General features: G+C 34.2%; 2 protein-coding genes across 2 annotated transcripts in view; one reads left to right on the top strand and one right to left on the bottom strand.

Moving 5' to 3' along the window:
• Positions 1 to 19,259, top strand: part of kdm7aa (lysine (K)-specific demethylase 7Aa) — a 248,464-nt gene that overhangs the window by 95,926 nt on the left and 133,279 nt on the right. The window lies entirely within an intron of this gene.
• Positions 1 to 19,259, bottom strand: part of sema3c (sema domain, immunoglobulin domain (Ig), short basic domain, secreted, (semaphorin) 3C) — an 84,514-nt gene that overhangs the window by 21,612 nt on the left and 43,643 nt on the right. The window contains exons 4-10 of the mRNA XM_017355318.3: positions 18,871 to 18,933; positions 13,661 to 13,780; positions 8,138 to 8,228; positions 4,928 to 5,047; positions 4,264 to 4,406; positions 3,064 to 3,178; positions 1,949 to 2,018 (exon numbers count right to left, since the gene is read on the bottom strand). Coding sequence (XP_017210807.2) covers positions 1,949 to 2,018; positions 3,064 to 3,178; positions 4,264 to 4,406; positions 4,928 to 5,047; positions 8,138 to 8,228; positions 13,661 to 13,780; positions 18,871 to 18,933 — 722 coding nt within the window. The remainder of the gene's footprint in view (positions 1 to 1,948; positions 2,019 to 3,063; positions 3,179 to 4,263; positions 4,407 to 4,927; positions 5,048 to 8,137; positions 8,229 to 13,660; positions 13,781 to 18,870; positions 18,934 to 19,259) is intronic.

Raw genomic sequence — 19,259 nt, 5'->3', positions numbered from 1 at the left:
GTCTATTGGCTATTTTTTAAAAGAGGGAGTTGCTTTGCCATATGCCACACCCTGTCTTCATGTTTTAATTGAAATTACGTTGCACGTCAAACAAAGATACACATTTCAAGGCATTTCATTAGACCTTTAATATCACACTGAGACCTTTTATATCCCAGAGGGAGTGCAGACAGTAAAAAAATGTCTTTGTGCTTGCTTCCTGAGCGTTTAAAGATTAAAGGGATGATGTAACCTGATTAAACCAGAGATTTTGTCCATGGAGAAAGACAAATCCCACATAAAGGAAAGAAGACACCACTTTAGAATGAAGTGTGGTTTGGTTGAAGGTTGATTTTGGTCAGACAGTAAAACAAAGACCACAAAACAAAGAGAAATATGATAAATAAGCAAACAGGACAAGGACAACAAAATTGGATGCTGTTTGAATTGGCCTCATTAGCCAAACCATGCTCATTCAGTGTGGTCAGAGCATGAACTGCAGTTCAGAAACCTTGACTGAAATTTCATCCGATTCAACAACAGTAAATTCAATGTACTGAAATGACCCATAATGTAGGAATGACCACAAATGAGATCTCAAATGTGAAGGACATTTTCACAGTTTGTCTGATAATATTATTTTCTTCCATAGAAAGTCTTATTTGTTTTTGTTTTGGCTAGAATAAAAGCAGTATTAAATAAAATAAAAAACTTTTTAAGGTCAAAATTATTAGCCTCTTAAGTTATATATTTTTTCTCTCAATAACTTATACAATAACTTGCCTACCTAATCTGCCTAGTAAAAACATTGTTAAGCCTTTAAATGTCACTTTAAGCTGTATAGAAGTGTCTTGAAAAATATCTAGTCAAATAATACTTACTGTCATCATGGCAAAGATAAAATAAATCAGCTATTAGAAATTAATTATTATAATTATTATGTTTAGAAATGTGTTTAAAAAATCTTCTCTCCGTTAAACAGAAATTGGGGAAAAAATAAACAGGGAGGCTAATAATTCAGGGGGTTTAACAATTCTGATTACAACTGCATGAATAACAAAAAATAGAAAATAGAATAAAATTAGATCAATAAATAAAATTAACACATATATTATGTCATACAAATATATATTTAACTCATTTTAAATACTAAACACACACACGCACTAGTAAATGTGATGAAATAAGTATGATGTTTAAAGAATGAAATATTTATAAATTCATTGTTTAAAATAATATTGTATACTACAAAATGTATATATCCTAATGGAACTAAGAGAACAAAAAATATATTATTAAATATAATACATATATTTATGTAATGCACATATATTATATATTTAACTTATTTTAAATATTACACATATAGTTACACACACTGTTTTATATAATGAACTAAGTTTGATGTTTAAGGAATTAGAATCATTGTTTAGATGTTTTCAAAACATAATTTATTATATATTAAATAAATGTTTTTTAAATTAAATGAAACTTTTTATATTAACATCTATAGTTCTGCCTTGTAAATTTGTCGACCATTTTCTCACTTATTAGTCTATTGTCTTTGCATAATAAGTCATAGCTAAGAAGAACTTTCAAGTAGCATGTTTCTGAGACTTTACACTCGCTCATTTACACAAAACAGCAACAGAACCAACATCTGAACTGACTCAGTAACATCACACCGCATCTAACACTGCATGACACACTAATTTAAATATTTTTTCTCCCTCAAGATGTTAATTTCATCCCAGTGAAAGTCCATTGGATAACCTCCTGAGCAAACAGGAGACGTATGTTTGTAAAGAAGTGACCTTTCCCTCTCTTTACCACCCTCAGGTGTGATCACACATTCCCAGAAACCCCGCCTGACCTATATTTGGCAAATACACACACACACACACCAAAACATGTGCACGCATATATATATACAAATTAGCAGCAAGCTCAATATTGCTTTTGGCTGTACCTTGTGGAGGTGAAGACTCCAAAGATGAGGAGGCCCTTTGGGTGGTCCGTCTCCAATAAAAACACATTTTCTGCATGCAAAAAAGACAAGCATCCAATTTAACGCTGAACATCTGTCCCACAACAATGTTATACACAGTTCTGGTGCTGCCTAACAGGAATATAACAGGTGAAAGAGTGTAAATCCATCATAGGCTTTAACCTTCCCGTGTAAACGGTTTGTGCTGAGTGTTTTATGATCGTAAAAGGATTTTAATGAGGTGAAAAGCTTTACAAATGACCTCTAGAGCTGTTGTTGAAGGAGGATAATGATAAATGTCAAAACAACCGTTTTATGGTTAATGACCTGTAATTATAGGAAGCTGTTTAACTATTATGTGGAAATTGATAAAAGGCTTTGGACGATTGGTTTGGGATAAAAAATGGGTTAAGAGTGTAATTAGGGTGCAATAGGGTTAAAGACTGCTATTACGAAAAAATATGTTTCTTTTCATGTCCCAAAATGAATGGTAATCAATGAAATATGTATTTTATTGAATATTAATTGAGAAACAATATGGAGAAGTTAGTTTTTCATTCAAATATAACTAAAGACGATTTTTCTGGTCTGGAAGTGAACCTGGAAGTTTCTGAGATATTTTATTTAGTTTGTTGATGAACTTCCAACTAAAATGAATTATTGAGTTGGGTTGGGGCTTTTTTGTGCTTCATTCTCTCATAGCAAACTAATAGTAAGAATATTGTTGCTGAGGCTGTCAAGCTTACGTCAACAGTGAAGGACAGATACAAAAACAACAACAACAACAACTAAAATTCAGTGAATTAACTTGCACGGATTAAATGTTCATCCAAATAACAATATTCAAACAACAGTAATTCATACAACAATATTTAGTAATATAATTCAACAATATTCAGTAAAATAATCCAATATTATGGAAGTACCTTTGATTAAACTATAAACTGGGTGCAGTTAAGTGACTTTGTTCTTCTCGATCAAATGAAAACTTGCCAACTTGTGAACAAACTGACAAAAAAGCATTTTAATACCAAGTGTAAATGGGCTCATAGAGTGTATGTGTGTGCGTGCATGGGTGTGTGTATTTATAGTCTCACCAAGCTCATCAAAGTGTGTCTCAGTCCCGTCCTCCTCTAGAACTGAACACACCATTCGAGCCTTAAGAAATGTGGTCCACTTGTTCACCAGACTACGTTGACCACCAGTGTCATTCTAAAAACAATTTACAATCACTTGAAATAGTTTTAAGTACATCAACACATTTATTTATTACACTGTGATTAATGATCATATGAATCTTTACAAATATTATGCAGACATGTAATGTTCTGAACATTGACCTTCCAGAATATAACTGCAACCTGCAAACTGTAACAATTAGGGCTATTTCATTGTTTTTACAAGTTGTCATCATTTTAAACACGCAGGGGTAAAAGAGCAAAAAGAAGCATGGATTACCTGTAGCTATGCTTCCATCCACATATTTTTATCTCGGAAAAAAAAAGCTGAATTGAAATGCTAAGATTTGAGAATGTGCATAAAAAAACGTGCTCACAACTGAGTGAAATTAAGTATCATACAAAAAATGTGGAAAAATAGAAATACAATTTTGTTAATAAGTAGATCATGTGATAATAAAAATAGGTGTGATGGGATGGCATTAATGGACAAACCAGTGGACCGACCACATTGCACAACATCAGAAATGTTATTTTGATCGTGTTAAAATCTCTTAGCCAAAGTCTGTCATCAAACTTGTGCAGTAATATTACCAACAGAACGGTCATGAGTGGCTCCAAAAGCCATTGTGCTTTCATTGTGTTTTGTCTTCTGAGGCGCAAGTAATTCATTATATAAGGAAAAAAGGCTCACAGTGGCTTTTTCTACGGCAGCAAATCCATTTTTCATTTTGATGTTTGGTGCCAGTTTATGGGGAAGTGACAATACTGCTTTCTTTGACTCGTTGGATGGAAATGATGCTTTATTTGTAAATGTTTTATGCAATATTCAAATTTCACAAGTACTGTAAGTCTTATTTGCATCTTTGGATGAGCACAAAGCATATGTTTAACATCTGCAGTGTGAGATGTAGGTGTTAGAATCTCTGAGCATTAGCCGACAGGCTTAAACAAAATCAACACTTGTTTTAAGGACTTATCAATAAAAACATGTTCAGTCTGAAAGTGCTAAATGTAAATCAAGATAATCCAGGATTTATTAAACTTAGACTGATGCTTTACCATGTCAAATGGGAAAATAAATGATAAACCCAATCAACAACACACACAGAGACTTACAGGGCACACTCGAGCCACCATGGCATGAATGTTTTTCGTGTTTCCACTGGTGTCTGTGAGTCGCTCCCGCAGGAAAAAGTACAGTTTAGCATCGTTGGGGTCTGATCCATCAGGGATCAATTGGGCGTCAATGAACAGTGGCTCTGGTCAAAACAGAAGAAAACTCCAGCTTAAACACTCAATTTGCTTTACATAAACCACAAGAAAAATAAAAAGAGCATACTGTATCTTTTCTTTCCTAAAAAATCAAACATCTCTGCGTGGTGCTAATGTCTGCGTTTATGGAAATGCAGCTCCTGGCGTTAAGAAAATCTATCTCACACATCCTGACAAAATATGCATTTTATTGTGTATTTGGATAGTATCACACAAAAGAAAACCTGACTCTTTGAGAAAACCATCATGCATGTGGAATATGTTTTCATTTTCCCGGCAAATGTATTGTAAGCGAATATTGAGTCTATCCTTCCCTCAGACATTTCCTTTGACGTGGGCAAAAATACTGTGTGGTTTGTGTATTATTTTACTTAAATGGCTCGGAACGTGAACATGTCATTTAACGCTACACATGAATAATTATTTGTAGTTTCAAGTGGAATGTTATGAGCAGTTTTCGGACAGAACAGTGTTCATAAATGCATAAAACAGCATGTATGGTTTGTACCGCTCAGCCATTTGGAGTTATGTTGGTCCGTCCGCACAGGGTTTCTTGTGGTCAGGCTTCTGAAGATAGCCGCGTCTGTCCCCATGAAGTCAATGTACATGCCAGAAAACAACTCCTGATCTGACCACAGACACAAACAGAAACTTGTCTCAGTCACTTTATACAAATTTTGCAAGGTCAGTGAAAATTGTTTTGCTTAAAGCTTGTGTAAACTTGGCAGTTTATTTAACAGGGACGTCAGTTGATTAAATTGATTTAATTAATGTAATTAAAGTGAGGTATTTAGCTTTAAGCATGTGATTATAATTATTATTCCATACTTTTAAGTAGTTTGACAAAAAATAAGACAATGATGCATTTAATCCTTTTTTGTTTTGTGTTCACAATGACTTTGTCTAAACTCAATAACACAAACCCATACATTTAATTGCAACAGTTTTTATTAAACCCACCAAGTTTGAACACAATCTTATTTTTTTTTCGGTTTTGTTCTTTCAGTTTTAATTGATATACTTCCTCTTAAAGTTTTCTTAAAATAAAATAGTTTGACTTCCTAAGCACAAGAGAAGACATTTTGAATGCTGGAAACCAAACTATTTTAGTTACTGTACCACTGACTTCTGATCTGTAGACATTTATGAGATTTTCTTTAATGTTGTGCAAAAAAAAAAGAGGTTTGGCAGTAATGGCAGCAATAATTTTCTGAACATTTTCATTTACATATATTGCTATGTAAAACAAAAACAAGATATGGTAATACTTACATTTATGTGGATAATTTATGTGGATAAAACACAAAAACCCTGCAGTTAAACTTTTCCTGCACTTAATGGATGTAGTGTTTGATGTAAAAATAATTTTTTTCTTATTCATTTTATAAATGCAGTTTGCATTGTTGTTATTTACTTCAATCTTGGTGGTGGTGGTTTGTTTAAAGATCATTAAAGATTACATTTTATGATTAAAAAAAAGTGCAAATGTATTCTATTATGCTAAATATTGTGTTTAAAATGAATAAAGACCCCTTAGAATAAAAGAAATCCCCTCTTAATTGAATCACCTTTTAATCACTCTCTTCAACACATTAAGTTTGACTGCCCTATTTAAAAACAAAAAACAAAAAAAAACAAACATTTTTTTTTTAAACCCACTAAATCTAATTTAAAACAAAAACTGTGGTTTCTGCTTCTGGCTGTGCAGATTTGTTAGTTAAATGTTAGACATTTTGGATTTATTGTGCCTGGACATTTCTCTGCGGTTTGCTCTACAAATGACCTTCTTAAATCTCCATTCTCTAAAGCTCTCCTTCCTTTCATCAATACACCACTTCACCACTTCATCACTCCATCTTACTGGGGGCCTGTGGTTTGACAGGTACGGCTAAGGGCCAAGTTTATGATGGAAATCTGTAGATGGACGTCAGACAGAGTACACTGCAGGCTGTCATGTTAAGGACCGTCAGTCTTTGATGCTGTCTAGACGTTTAGGAACTCTTACTAAATGGAATGACCACTTAAACTTTTCTTTTAGACAGTCTCAAATAGCTGTTGTAACCCAGTGTTTGGCCAAATATGGACAAACCTAACCAGTGGGTTAAAAAGTGCAATTGAATTTGAATTTAATAAATTCTATAGCCATTTGAGATCATTTTCGAGGGGGTCCCTAAGAAGTACATAAATCTAACAGAGTACAGCATATCATAACAAACATACAGCATAATAAACAAAACAAAGCAGAAACAGGTCACCTGAAACACTTCCCACAGTTTAAAGCCTGAGCAAACTAAAACAAATAATCAAAAGGATATCCAAATAAATAATAAGCATTTAAATTGAAACCAATATTAATTACATTTACAAGTTGTTTCCAAAAAAAGAAGATACATAAGTCCTGGAAAGACTAAATATTTTAATTGATCTAAGAAGGAAGATTGTTCCAGTAGATTATTCCAGGAGCTTTGTATTTAAAATGTTTTTCGATCACTTTCTGTTGTAATTTTAAGAACAAAGATGTAGTTCTGTTGCATATGTCGAAGAGAATATGAAGAGGTAAATGGAACAAAAAGCTGCTTTAAATAAGAAGGGAAACAAAAAAAAAAAAACACACATTTAAAAAGAAACACATTTACACAACACAATTAAAATTTGATCGAAAAAATTAATGTAACATTGGGTTTGTCCATATGTGATAACCCAACATTTTTAAAGTACCTGTTTAGTGTTATGTTTAGTGTTGCAGGAATAAACCATGTGAACTAGAACCATAAAAAATAAAATAAACATCAGCTGAAATAAGCTCAAGGCAGTATTTGTCATTTATTTAACTCAATGTACTAAACTAAACTAAAATTAAAATAATAATTCATGAAAAACTGCAGTTGCAAAGATATGTTCAAAGGTCATTGAAAGTTCAAAGGTCATTGAATTTTATTACAATTGTAGGTTTATGTCTCACAATTCACTCAATTTTCAGAATCAAAGCATTGAGCAATTCTTAAACTTTTATCAAAATAGTGAATTCTTGGAATTACATTTACATTGTGCAATTGTCAACTGTAAGAGTCAAAGTTAAAAATTACAAATTAAATTACAAAAATTAAAACAATGCTATTTTTTAAACTGAATCTTACACGGTTTACTTAAACAAAAATCCGAAATTTTATTCACAAGCTAAGTTTGACCATTTGAGTAACTTTAATTTATTTTTTGTATTTAATACTGTCAGGAGCAATTGACTCTTTTAATCAGTGTTTGTAATTACCTTAGGTGTATGTTGAAGTGTCATTTAAATTTTATAATTGGATGTTTACAGAGCTCTTAGATGCCTAACTTTTACATTTTAATTGGGCTTTATAATTAAAAATGAACTCAAACATATAATAGTATTTCAGTGGTGCTAAAATGGCACCAGAGTGTTTATGTTGCTGTTTCTAATGGCTCTGGTGTGTGAAAGCATGGATGTGCATGTAATGTAGCCTAATAGCTGTGTCAACAGCAACCCAACACCAACTAGCCAATTACAGATCAAAGGATTAAAGGGGCGCCACAGAGGACCCAAAGTTGTCACATCAGAAAGGGGGTGCAGACAACCGCAAAATGAGGGTGTTTGGTGACACTGTGGGGTCATGAACAAAGAGATCCTGGAGAAAATGTGTTATAGAAAGTGTTGAAGACAAATTGGCACCTGTGGATAAAGACATAAAAGACTCACTGAGCATGACCGAGACAGTGTTGACTTGTGGGTTGAAGGAGCAGCGCCCTTTCCCTGATTCTGCTCGCGAAGAGATCTGGAACACTTGCTCCTGCCAAGAACACCAAAAATAACAAAATCTCACATTTCGTAAACACTGTCTATTATTGTGGTTAGAGGTCTTTGATATTGGCAGTAAATGGTATCTCAATATTTTGGAGGATTTTTTCCCCCCCGATAAAGATAAATAATATGTTTTCTGTTATTTAGTAGAGTAGAGAACAGTGAACAACCTACATTTGTTTCCAATTTCGAGGATATTGCTTAGTCCAATTTTAAGTTATCCTGATACTTATGAAAGTTAATGGACACCTTGAGAAACCCCTCAGTTGTTGGTGTTAATCTGCATCTAGTGGTAATCTCCTTCAGAATCTGACAAACCTATTTAACTGGCAGACTAAGGCCCCATTTGAAAATGTACATCATGTGACCATACACACACTTTGGGCATGCCTGTTTAGGTAAAAACAGGAAGCATTTAGCTACTGCACGATGGCCGTTAAAATAGACAACAATTTAAGCAGGCTTCCATTTTTGTGACATGTTGTTTACAGGTGGTCAGGACTGGTCTGTTGTCTTCCAGTAGCAATATGGTCATGCGATAGAAGCTTGCTGAATAAGAAAAAAGAGACCCAAAAGAGCCAACCAGCAGTGGTGGAAAGAGTACTGAAAAATCATACTCAAGGAAAAGTACCATTATTACCCAAAAATGTAGTTCAAGTAGAGTAAAAGTATCTGTTGTAAATATTACTCAGAGTATGAGTAAAAAGTAGCCCTTTTAAAAGTACTCAAGAGTAGTGAGTATTGTGCTGTGAAAGGGTGATGCGTCAATATGTGCATGCACGTGTGTGTGAACATAACATTCTGTTGTAAATTTAGTGATTGCTTAAGCTCATTTGGTGATTACAGTCATCATACAGTAGACATCCACCATCTACTCATTAGTGACATGCAGTCTTAACAGTCTCTTAGTCATTGTGTGTAACGATTTTATCATGAGATTGTTTAGTATATTGTGATTTTCATTGTGCAATTCGATTGGATGGCAATCACAAAACTGATTATTCTACTTCTAGTACTCTACTTCTTTACTAGCCAATCACCATAGACAAAATAATAATAATAATAAAGTAGTACCTACAGTTTAAAGGAAAATAGTGGAGTAAAAGTACAGATACAGCACTAAAAATGTACTCAAGTGAAAGTTAAAATACACATTTTAAGAAATACTTAGTAAATGACAATTCCTGAGGAAAAACTACTTAATTATAGTAAGCTGAGTATTTGTTATTTGTTACTTCTCACCTCTGCCCACCAGTGAGTTGATGTCAGCATGGGGGTTCTTCCTATTATTGGTCATGTCGTACTGTGGTTCATTGCTTCCAAAAAGTGGAATCAAACAGCTACATGATGGGCATCATTTTGGGATTTGTCCGCACTGTAATCCATTATTCGAAAAGTACATTTTTAGGTCGAAAGGTACAAATGATCATAAACTTTTGCAGATGGGCCGAAATCATTTGTTGTATGGACAAGGCCTAACTTTCAGGCCAAAGGAATGACCTTTTCATCTATACCCAAAGTTGGTCATTCCAAATTGGTGATGACTAAAATATTGCATCTTTACACTGCTACTCAATTCAATTCAATTCAATTTCCCTTTTATTTGTTTAGCGCATTTACAATGAAAATTTTGTCAAAGCAGTTTCACATAGAAGATCATAGTAAATTGAAACAGTTCCAGTCCAGTTTTAAGTTTAAATTCAGTTCAGTTTAGCTCAGTTTAGTGTGCTTTAATAATCACTACTAAGAGTCCAAACACTGAAGAGCAAATCCATCGATGCACAGCTCTACAGATCCTGAACCAAGCAAGCCAGTGCCGACAGCAGCGAGGAAAAAACTTCAATTGGCAAAAGTGTAGAATTACAAAACCTCGAGAGAAACCAGGCTCAGTAGGGCTTGACCATTTCTCCTACGGTCCTAATGTTACTCTTTACATTCAAGCTCCTCAAGACAGCTAGTCGTCCACTAAACTCAAATGCACAAATCTACTCTAACCTGAAGCAGGAATATTATAAAAGTGACTCATGTAAACACCTTAATTGTTATATTGTCTAATTCCAAATAGGGTAAATAATTAGATTACTGATGTCCATGTACTTTGTGTACTTGTGCTCAATGTTTATTTCAAACATTCTCTTTTTGTGTGAGTGATTATTTCCCAAAGTTAGCTGCAAAATTGACTAGACTTTAGGCTGAAACTAGTCAAAGTTTTTATAACTATAAATGATTCCAAATATGCTATAGTTGTATCCCATTTCCCACTGTCAAATCTATTTCCAAAAATCAGATGGATCAGATATGTGCAACAGCCAATATAGATAGAAATAGTTTTAACCAATTTCCTAGCACACATTAGTTTTGGGGATCTGCCTGTCTTCCAATTTGTTGAACTAGAGGCTTTCAGGTTTCTAACTGCCAGTCCTCTCCTTTATTGACCAGTCATGTGACAAGAGAGAAACCAGAGACGTAGAGGGAGCCTCTGACAGGACATACAGCTGCTAATTTATCACAGACACACGTGTGTTCATTAACTAATGTACAAGCTCTTTACATCACACGCAACAACAAGCAGCAATGTGGGTCACATGGTGACTCCAGGGTGGCCCCATCATTGTTATGTCACAAAGCTCCACTGCACACTTTCAGAGGGCACAGGTCACTCCATTGCGTTAAGTTTTTTTTTTTTTTTGCTGTAATAGTCCAGCTGGTGTACAGCCAAGAGAGATGAACATGGACGGAGGGTTGAGAGAGTAAAATGCTTTTCAAACAAAAAAGAATGATAGAAAACAAGCTGCAGGCAAGCAGAACTGCTTTTAATATCATCTGGTCTGGCCTTGTCTCTTCTCTTTTTTTCTCTTGTATTTTTTTAAACTCTTGCCATATCTTGTAATCGTGTTCTTTTTTTACATATTCTCATTTAATCTATTGGCGTCTCTCTATTTAACTAAGGATTTTTTGTCTCTTATCAGCTAATCTGGTCTTTATTTCTTCCACTGCTTTATAATTAAGGAATCTTGTTATCGCTCACCTGGTGTCATCATTGTTATTGTCTCTTGTATATATTATCTTACCTGGTGTCATTTTTTAATCCTTTAATCATTATTGATGTATTACAATATTGTCTTCTATTTTTGTTGTTACTTTTTTTTTTACATTTTGTAATGTGTCTCTTAAATAATCTTTAATATTGTATGTGTTTACGTCATGTTGTGATGTGACATCCTCTCATCTCATCTGGTTCTCGTTTAGTTCTGTTCCTTATTTTCTCACCTAATCTCATCTCTTTTTTCCTCATCCCTGATCTGTTTGCCTTGTTATAATGACTTCTTGTGTTATTTTGTTTCAATTCAGCTTGATTTGTATCTTGCCTCATCTTTGTCAGCTCTCATCTGTTTTAGTCTCCTCTCTACATTTAGTTTTGCCTCATTTTATAATGGGTTATCTTTAATCTTTCATATTGTTAGTATTCACGTCTCATGTCTTGTCTTGCCTTGTCTCGTCTCGTCTCATGTCATTTCATTTTGTTTTATTTGTTCATCTAATTTTTGCTTGTCATTTCTTTTCTCATCTCATTTTGTTTAATTTCTCATAGTCCCAGCTAACCTAATCTGGTTTCATTTCATACTTTATTTTTTTATCTTTAAATAATTCTCATTTGTAATATGTTCTCATATCATGCCATGGCCTGTCATCTCTCCCACCAAGTTATTTTATCTTTTCCCGTCTCGTTTCATCTTATCTATCCTGGTTTCATTCATCTCGTTTAGTCTCATGTCATCTAGTTTTCTATCATATCATCTAATCTCATATCATCTAGTATTGTCTCATCTAATCTTGTCTAGTCTCATTTCATCTGCTCTCATCTAGTCTTATCTCACCTCATTCAATCTAGTCTCATTTCGAATAATCTCATCTAGTCTCATCTCACCTCATCCAATCTAGTGTCATCTTGAATCATCTCATATAGTCTGATCTCGAACCAGTCTCATCCAATCTCATCTCCTCTACTCTCATCTCGAATTAGTCTCATCCAATCTCATCTAGTCTTGTTTCGAAGCAGGCTCATCCGATCTCATATTATCTCATATAATCTCATCTAGTCTTGTCTTATCTCTTTCATGTAAAGTAGTCTCATCTCATTTAGTTTCATCTAATTTACTCTTATTTAGTCTCATTTTGAAGCAGTGTCATCCAATTTCATGTAATCTCATACCATCTCATCTCATCTCATCTAGTCTTGTCTTGTCTAATTTAATCTCTTTTATGTATAGTAGCCTTGTCCTGTCTTGTCTCATCTCATTTAGTCTTATCTTGTCTCATCTCATGTAGTGTCATCTAGTCTCATCTCATCTTGTCTCACCTCATCCAATTCAATTTCACCTCATCCAATCTAGTGTCATCTTGAATCAACTTATCTAGTCTCATGTCATATCAGTCTCATCCAATCTCATCTCATCTAGTCTCGTCTTCTTATCTCATCTCCTCCATGTACTGTAGTCTTGTCTTGCTTTATCTCATTTAGTCTCATCTTGTCTCATTTCATGTAGTGTCATCTAGTCTCATCTCATCTAGCCTAATTTTACCTCATCCAATCTACTGTCATCTTAAATCATCTCATCTTGTTTCACCTCAAATCAATCTCATCTAATCTCATCTTATATCTTTTCATTTAGTCTCACCTCAAATCAGTCTCATCCAATCTCATCTGATGTCTAGTGTCATCTTGAATCATCTCATCTAGTTTCATCTGGAATCAGTCTCATTTAATCTCATCTCATCTAGTTTTAACTAGTCATATCTTGAATCAGTCTCATCCAATCTCATCTAATGTTGTATCATCTCACCTTGTCTCATTCAGTCTCATCTTCTCTCTTCCATGTACAGTAGTCTTGTCTAGTCATCTCATCTTGACTTACTCATCTCTGTCTTTTCATATCTTGTTTTGCCTCTTCTTGCCTTGTTGTGCCTTTCAACATTTAATTCCATTTGCATTGAATTTTGTCTCATCTGTTTTTTCTCTGCTAGTCTTTCCACTTCTTTCTGTTAATTTTTCATTTCACCTTCTCTCTTATTCTTTTGTTTTACCATCTGATCTTTTTTACATCATCACAATTCATCCTATTCACTATCCTCTCATTTGTAATCTCTTGCCTTTTCTCATTTGGTTTCATGCCATCTGGTCATTTTTTTCCTTTAACCAATAACATCTCTTATGACCATGCCGGTCTAAATTGTCATGAACTTTTCAAAGGATGTATAAAATGAACTTTATGGCTCATCAGCGCATTACAGAAACTCAACTTAAGGAAGAGCAACCTACAGTCCATTTCTCAATCCTAAAGTTTTGAACAGCAGACGTAGTAAAATCATGGTGAAACTGAAATCAATCCAACTGTTTTTCATTAGCGAGTGTAAACTGACCTCAGGACGTCTGCCACGGTTAACATATGCACACACTGGGCTGTAGGCTCCACTGCCGCAGATGAACAGATGAGTCCTGTTATAAGGCTGGATCACTCTTAAGAAATTCCCACATCCATGCTGAGGAGAACAAAAGAGACAGAGATCATTGATTTTTAGTTAAAAGTTACACCGAACTTATTTTGACTATCTCTGTGTGTTAATTTTGTATTTTTTTTCATAAATGTTCAAATGCCTTGTAAGAACCCCCAGTAACACTCTTGTAATGATGTCTATCAGTTAAATATATAATGGAAAACCCAATGAAAGATTTACATGATTAAAAAAATACTGCTTTTTATACTAAATAGGTACATAATTTGGTGAAGCAGTGGCACAGTAGGTAGTGCTGTCGCCTCACAGCAAAAAAGTCGCTGGGTCGCTGGTTCGAGCCTCGGCTTAGTTGGCATTTCTGTGTGGAGTTTGCATGTTCTCCCTGCGTTCGCATGGGTTTCCTCCGGGTGCTCCGATTTCCCCCACAGTCCAAAGACATGCAGTACAGGTGAATTGGGTAGGCTAAATTGTCCATAGAGTATGAGTGTGTGTGGATGTTTCCCAGAGATGGGTTGCAGCTGGAAAACTTGCTGGATAAGTTGGCAGTTCATTCCGCTTTGGCGACTTTGAATTAATAAAGGAACTAAGCCGACAAGAAAATGAATGAATGAATGAATGAATGAATGAATGAATGAATGAATGAATAAATGAATGAATGGAAGTACATAATTTATACTATAGCTGACCCATTATTTTAGGTGTGCAGTGCGTTCTGTGTCAATAACATCAGACGATTTTTCTCAGTAAGCTATTTTTATCACAACGCAACTCAGAAAATGCCACACTTGTGCTTCTTTTAGTTTTCATTTTCAGTCAAAGCGATATACTTATTGACCTCTTTTCTAGTGATAAGAATAAGCTTTTAGTAGACCTTAGTTACTGATAGAGCTTACAGTGATACATTAAGCACAGGATTGCATCAAGCATCCATTTTTCAGCATGGAATTTTGCAGGGGCTGTAAAGAATCATTTTGGGTGGTCTACTGAAAATTAAAACCAAGAAATGCACAATGTGTCATCCTATATCAATCTTTACTTCTTCCCAAGTTGTGTTTGGATATAAATAGTAAAAGGTATCACCATTTAACAACCATTTAACATCATCAACACAGAATGTATTGTGCACCTAAATAATGACGCACCACATATAGTACAAACTGAATGTGCACTTCACATCTGGTGTGTGAGATGATTCTCATTTATCCACTGGAAAAGTGAGATGGTGGCTCAGTAGTTAGCACTGTGACTTCACAGAAAGAAGGTTGCTGGTTTGAGTCCCAGCTGGGCCAGTTGGCGCTTCTTCGTGAATTGGCGTGGTTTTCCTCTGGGTGGTCTGGTTTCCCCCACTGTCTAAACACATGCACTATACAGTAGGTGACCTCTGATAAATAAGGGACTAATCCGGAGGAAAATTAATGAATAAATTATTAGCTAGAACTGGACTGGACTGTAAAATGGAGTCACTGAGAGCCTGATTTATTTAGCATGATGGTCCATAATATCATACTGAATACTATGATAGAACAAGCCCATGTTACATTGCACTGCCCTTTAATTCAGTTCAATTCAAAAAGACCATAGGTTGACCCATTCATTATTATAGTGTGTTTGTGAGCTTAGTGACCAATACAGTGGATGCTCAGATACGACTTGCATACATTCTTAATTAACACAAATAGAGTTAGAGTTTTTAATCAGTAATACCATTACCTGTATTCTTAATAAAAATATTGAGCGGTAAGACAATTTATCATTTGCTCAAACGATTGTAATTTATAAATAATTTTGGACTTATAACATTTCTTTATGGAGGCTCAAGTATAGAGTGGGTATCAATTAACAGAAACATAAATCTTATTGTGGTTGCTGCATTCGCTCAACGTGCACTTCTGCTAAAAAAGCAGGTTTCTTGAATGACTGTCAGCATTACAAATGTGTGGAAAATGTGTCAGAAATGAACATTTCCTCACCATTTTCTCACACTCGAGTGGTTTTAAACTTCTGTTGAACACAAAACAAGATATTCTGAAGAATATTGGAAAATAGCAACCACTGGCATCCATAGTAGGAACAAAAATACTTTGAGAGTAAATGGTTGTTTCTTCCTCTCAACATTCTTCAGTATATTATTTGTGTCCAACAGAAGAAAGAAAGGAGGACAATGAGTAAGTCATGACAGATTTTTTCTTTATGCATGAACTGTCCCTTTAACCATTATCCAGTTGTGATCAGATTGATTATCACATCTTAATACCAGCAATAGATGAGCCCTAAGATCCCATTAAGTTCTATTAGCAAGCTGAAATGTTTGCTTAATCCATTTTGAGAGATGCCAATGCCAATTAAAATGAAGCTGACTTTAATATATCAATCCGAACCTATAATTTAGGAAGTTTATGTAGGTCAAGAATTCAAGGCCTGTCTTAAGACTGAAACCCAAACTAAAATGACGCCAAATCAAATGCACATGATCCAGCCCCCTCCCCAAAAAAAAGCGAGAGGGATGAGCAGGGAAAGAAAAGCAGTGCCAGGGGAGCAGTTAGAAACTTGGCGAAGTGTGTGAAAACAGCAGCTGCTTGAGCTCTCGGTTAGCATGAGCACACACAGACCCTTCAAAAGTAACTGCAGTAAAATCACAGCACACACCCCACCGTCAACTCCGCCCATTTTTTATGTGTTTGCCAATAATATAACTTTTTTATTCTGTGTCACATATCAACATTATCCTCTTTTGGCTTGTATTTGCTGGTAGATTCATGGTACGTATCTTTTCTTACACAAAAGTGATTAGGCGTTTTGACAGCTTACAGTTCACATCCAGATCAGGCTGAATTAACAAGAAGGAGCTCTATAAACATGTTTTAATATCATTTACAGCTCGGCCCAAGAAACACCTCAGTGTTTCCCTCACGGTGCAGATGGTTTCGGATGATGTGAAGTCACGCGCGGGTGACACTGTCAAGGGTAGATCCCTAACAACATGATAAGGGACAATGCTACAGGTCCATAGATACAAATAAAACATCAGGGGAAATCAGTGAAGCAAACCTCAGTTTAAATACAGGCATGCACAGACCCTCACAAGGGCTGTAACATAAATATTCGTGAGAAGTAGCGCAGGAAGACTGCATATATCACTGTGTGACATGTTGCTTTTTTCCCACTGGTAAAGTTATTATCCATTGTATTCCAAGTATTTTGGGCTGGATGAATTTTTATGAATACTTTTAAGGGATATTTGAGTGGCAACATTTCAGAAAATGAGGTGTTTAATAATGAAAGGGAGATAATAAGATTTATTAAGCTTTTTAATATTTTATTATATGACAAACTTAGCACATTTTCTCCCTGTTTTCATTATCAGCTGTCACATAAGAAATCACAATATATTAAAGCTGCTAGAAAATTATTTTATTTACATATTTGGCAACACAGACTCGTTCAAGATACAGTACATACTTCAGCCTACATTTTTGTGAAAATATAAATGTACTTAAACATACATTTGACTGCAGTTTGTAGGTAAAATTAAAGATAACAGACGGTATAATGACAGCTTTTGTTCTTTTTTTATACTAATGACATTAACAGGGACACAACATTGACAAATGAAGGATTATTTTCATGCAATTATTTGCACAACATCTAATAAGTACCACAAAACAACTTAATGATGTCTGTGATTTTTAATATACTAAGTTTCTAATGTCAAAATACGTTTGAATAAGTTTGAAATGGGTAGCGAAACATACAAAAGTAATGTATTTCAGATTAGCAAAAATGTAGACCGTGCCCTCTAGTGGATTATTCACCGGAAACATGCAACTAAATCTATCCAGAGCAATGTATTTTCTATTTTGCAAAAACGTAGGCTAAGGCATGTATTTACAATTAGCCTACGCTGATAATTAGATTATTTTTTTAGATACTTTTAATTCTGTAGATAATTGTTTGTTTGAATAAACGAAACAGATTACTATTTGTAATTGAGAAAGTAGATTATATAAAAATAAATAAAATAAATAATAGTAATACTACAACAGTAAAATAAATAAACAATATTATAATAAATACTACAGCATGAGACTGCTGAAAAGCTATTAAAAATTAAAAATGTTATTACAATTGTTATTTTGATTAACTTTTTTAATGTATTGATTTGTGTGAAAATAGATCCTTTTATTTATTTTGCATACACATTTAACATATTCTTAAAGATTTGTATTTATGACAATTATTTATATTAATAGATAACTGTAGTTTGTTGGGCTGCTTTTAATTGTAATTTTTTTATGTATTTAAGCAAGTGTGTCTGGGACAAATTTTTTAGTTTGAGCTTTAAATTTTAAATAAAAATACATCAAATCTTATAAAATGCTTAAATAGAACTAAAACTAACATAATTTATATTAATAATTAATTATTTGTACCGCCTAAAATTATGTAGCTTCTACATGATAAAATTGTTGGTGTTTTTAAGCTAAAATCAAAAGATGTTAATATCTTGAATAATTATTTGTCAGATTTAAATGCAATTAAAATATTATTTACAATAATTAGATTTGAATACCAGTGCATTTTTGAATCCGTATTTTTCATTCTTAAATGAACTACTGTATATGTATGGTTCTACAATACAATATTTGTCTTTGTCCAGCTAGAAAAAACCCAGGTCCATTTTCACATCATAATTTATTCTAACACACAATTTTGATGACAGGGAAGGTGTGACAACCCACTGCGCATCTAGAGACACAACCATCTGTTTCTTATCCAGCCTTGACTGGCAGAAAATGGAAAAAATAAAACTTTATTTTCAAACAACATGCATCTGTTCCTGATACAGACATAACAGTTTGAATCTGAGAAGTAAACAGTGATTTAATGTTTGGTGCTTTTATGATTGATTTGGGACAAGTGTAATTAATTGCTGTGATTGTAGGGAGAATAATGCTTGTGAAAACAGCTCACTGAGCGATCAATTCTCCAAGCGACAGACAAACAGCAGACAAATAGGAATCGGATCAAGAATGCTGCTGCTTTCATTGTGAATCAAAGGCATAAAAGAGTTGGCCAACCATTGCATGCAGGGAGTTTAAAAGGGGCAATGTTCTTACTGTCGGGTCTTTGCCAGCCATCTGACACTCCTCGACCTTACTGATGGACGCCGGCCAGAAGATCTGATGGAAAAAATAAAATAAGAGGAGAGCAATGAGAAACATGAGAACATTGGATGTAGCTAGCAAAGTGCGTAGTTTAAATTTGTAGTGACAGATTTACGATACTTTGTGTCTGTCCACCAGCTGGCGAGTTCATTTGTGTGTTTGTGAAATTATCTAAATTATGTATTATATTTAATTTGTATAAACAATTTTGACATCACATATGTCGTGATAGGGTCATTATGATATTTGTTGAAAGAAGTTTGTGCTTCTATTCAACAAGTATGTATTAAAGGAAAAAAAGTGGAAAAACGGTTTTATGTTATAGTTTTTAAGAGTTCTAT

Source organism: Danio rerio, chromosome 4, assembly GCF_049306965.1.
Source record: "Danio rerio strain Tuebingen ecotype United States chromosome 4, GRCz12tu, whole genome shotgun sequence".
NCBI lineage: Eukaryota > Metazoa > Chordata > Actinopteri > Cypriniformes > Danionidae > Danio > Danio rerio.
The sequence above is the reverse complement of the archived record's forward strand: the minus strand, read 5'-3'. Positions and strand labels throughout refer to the sequence as shown.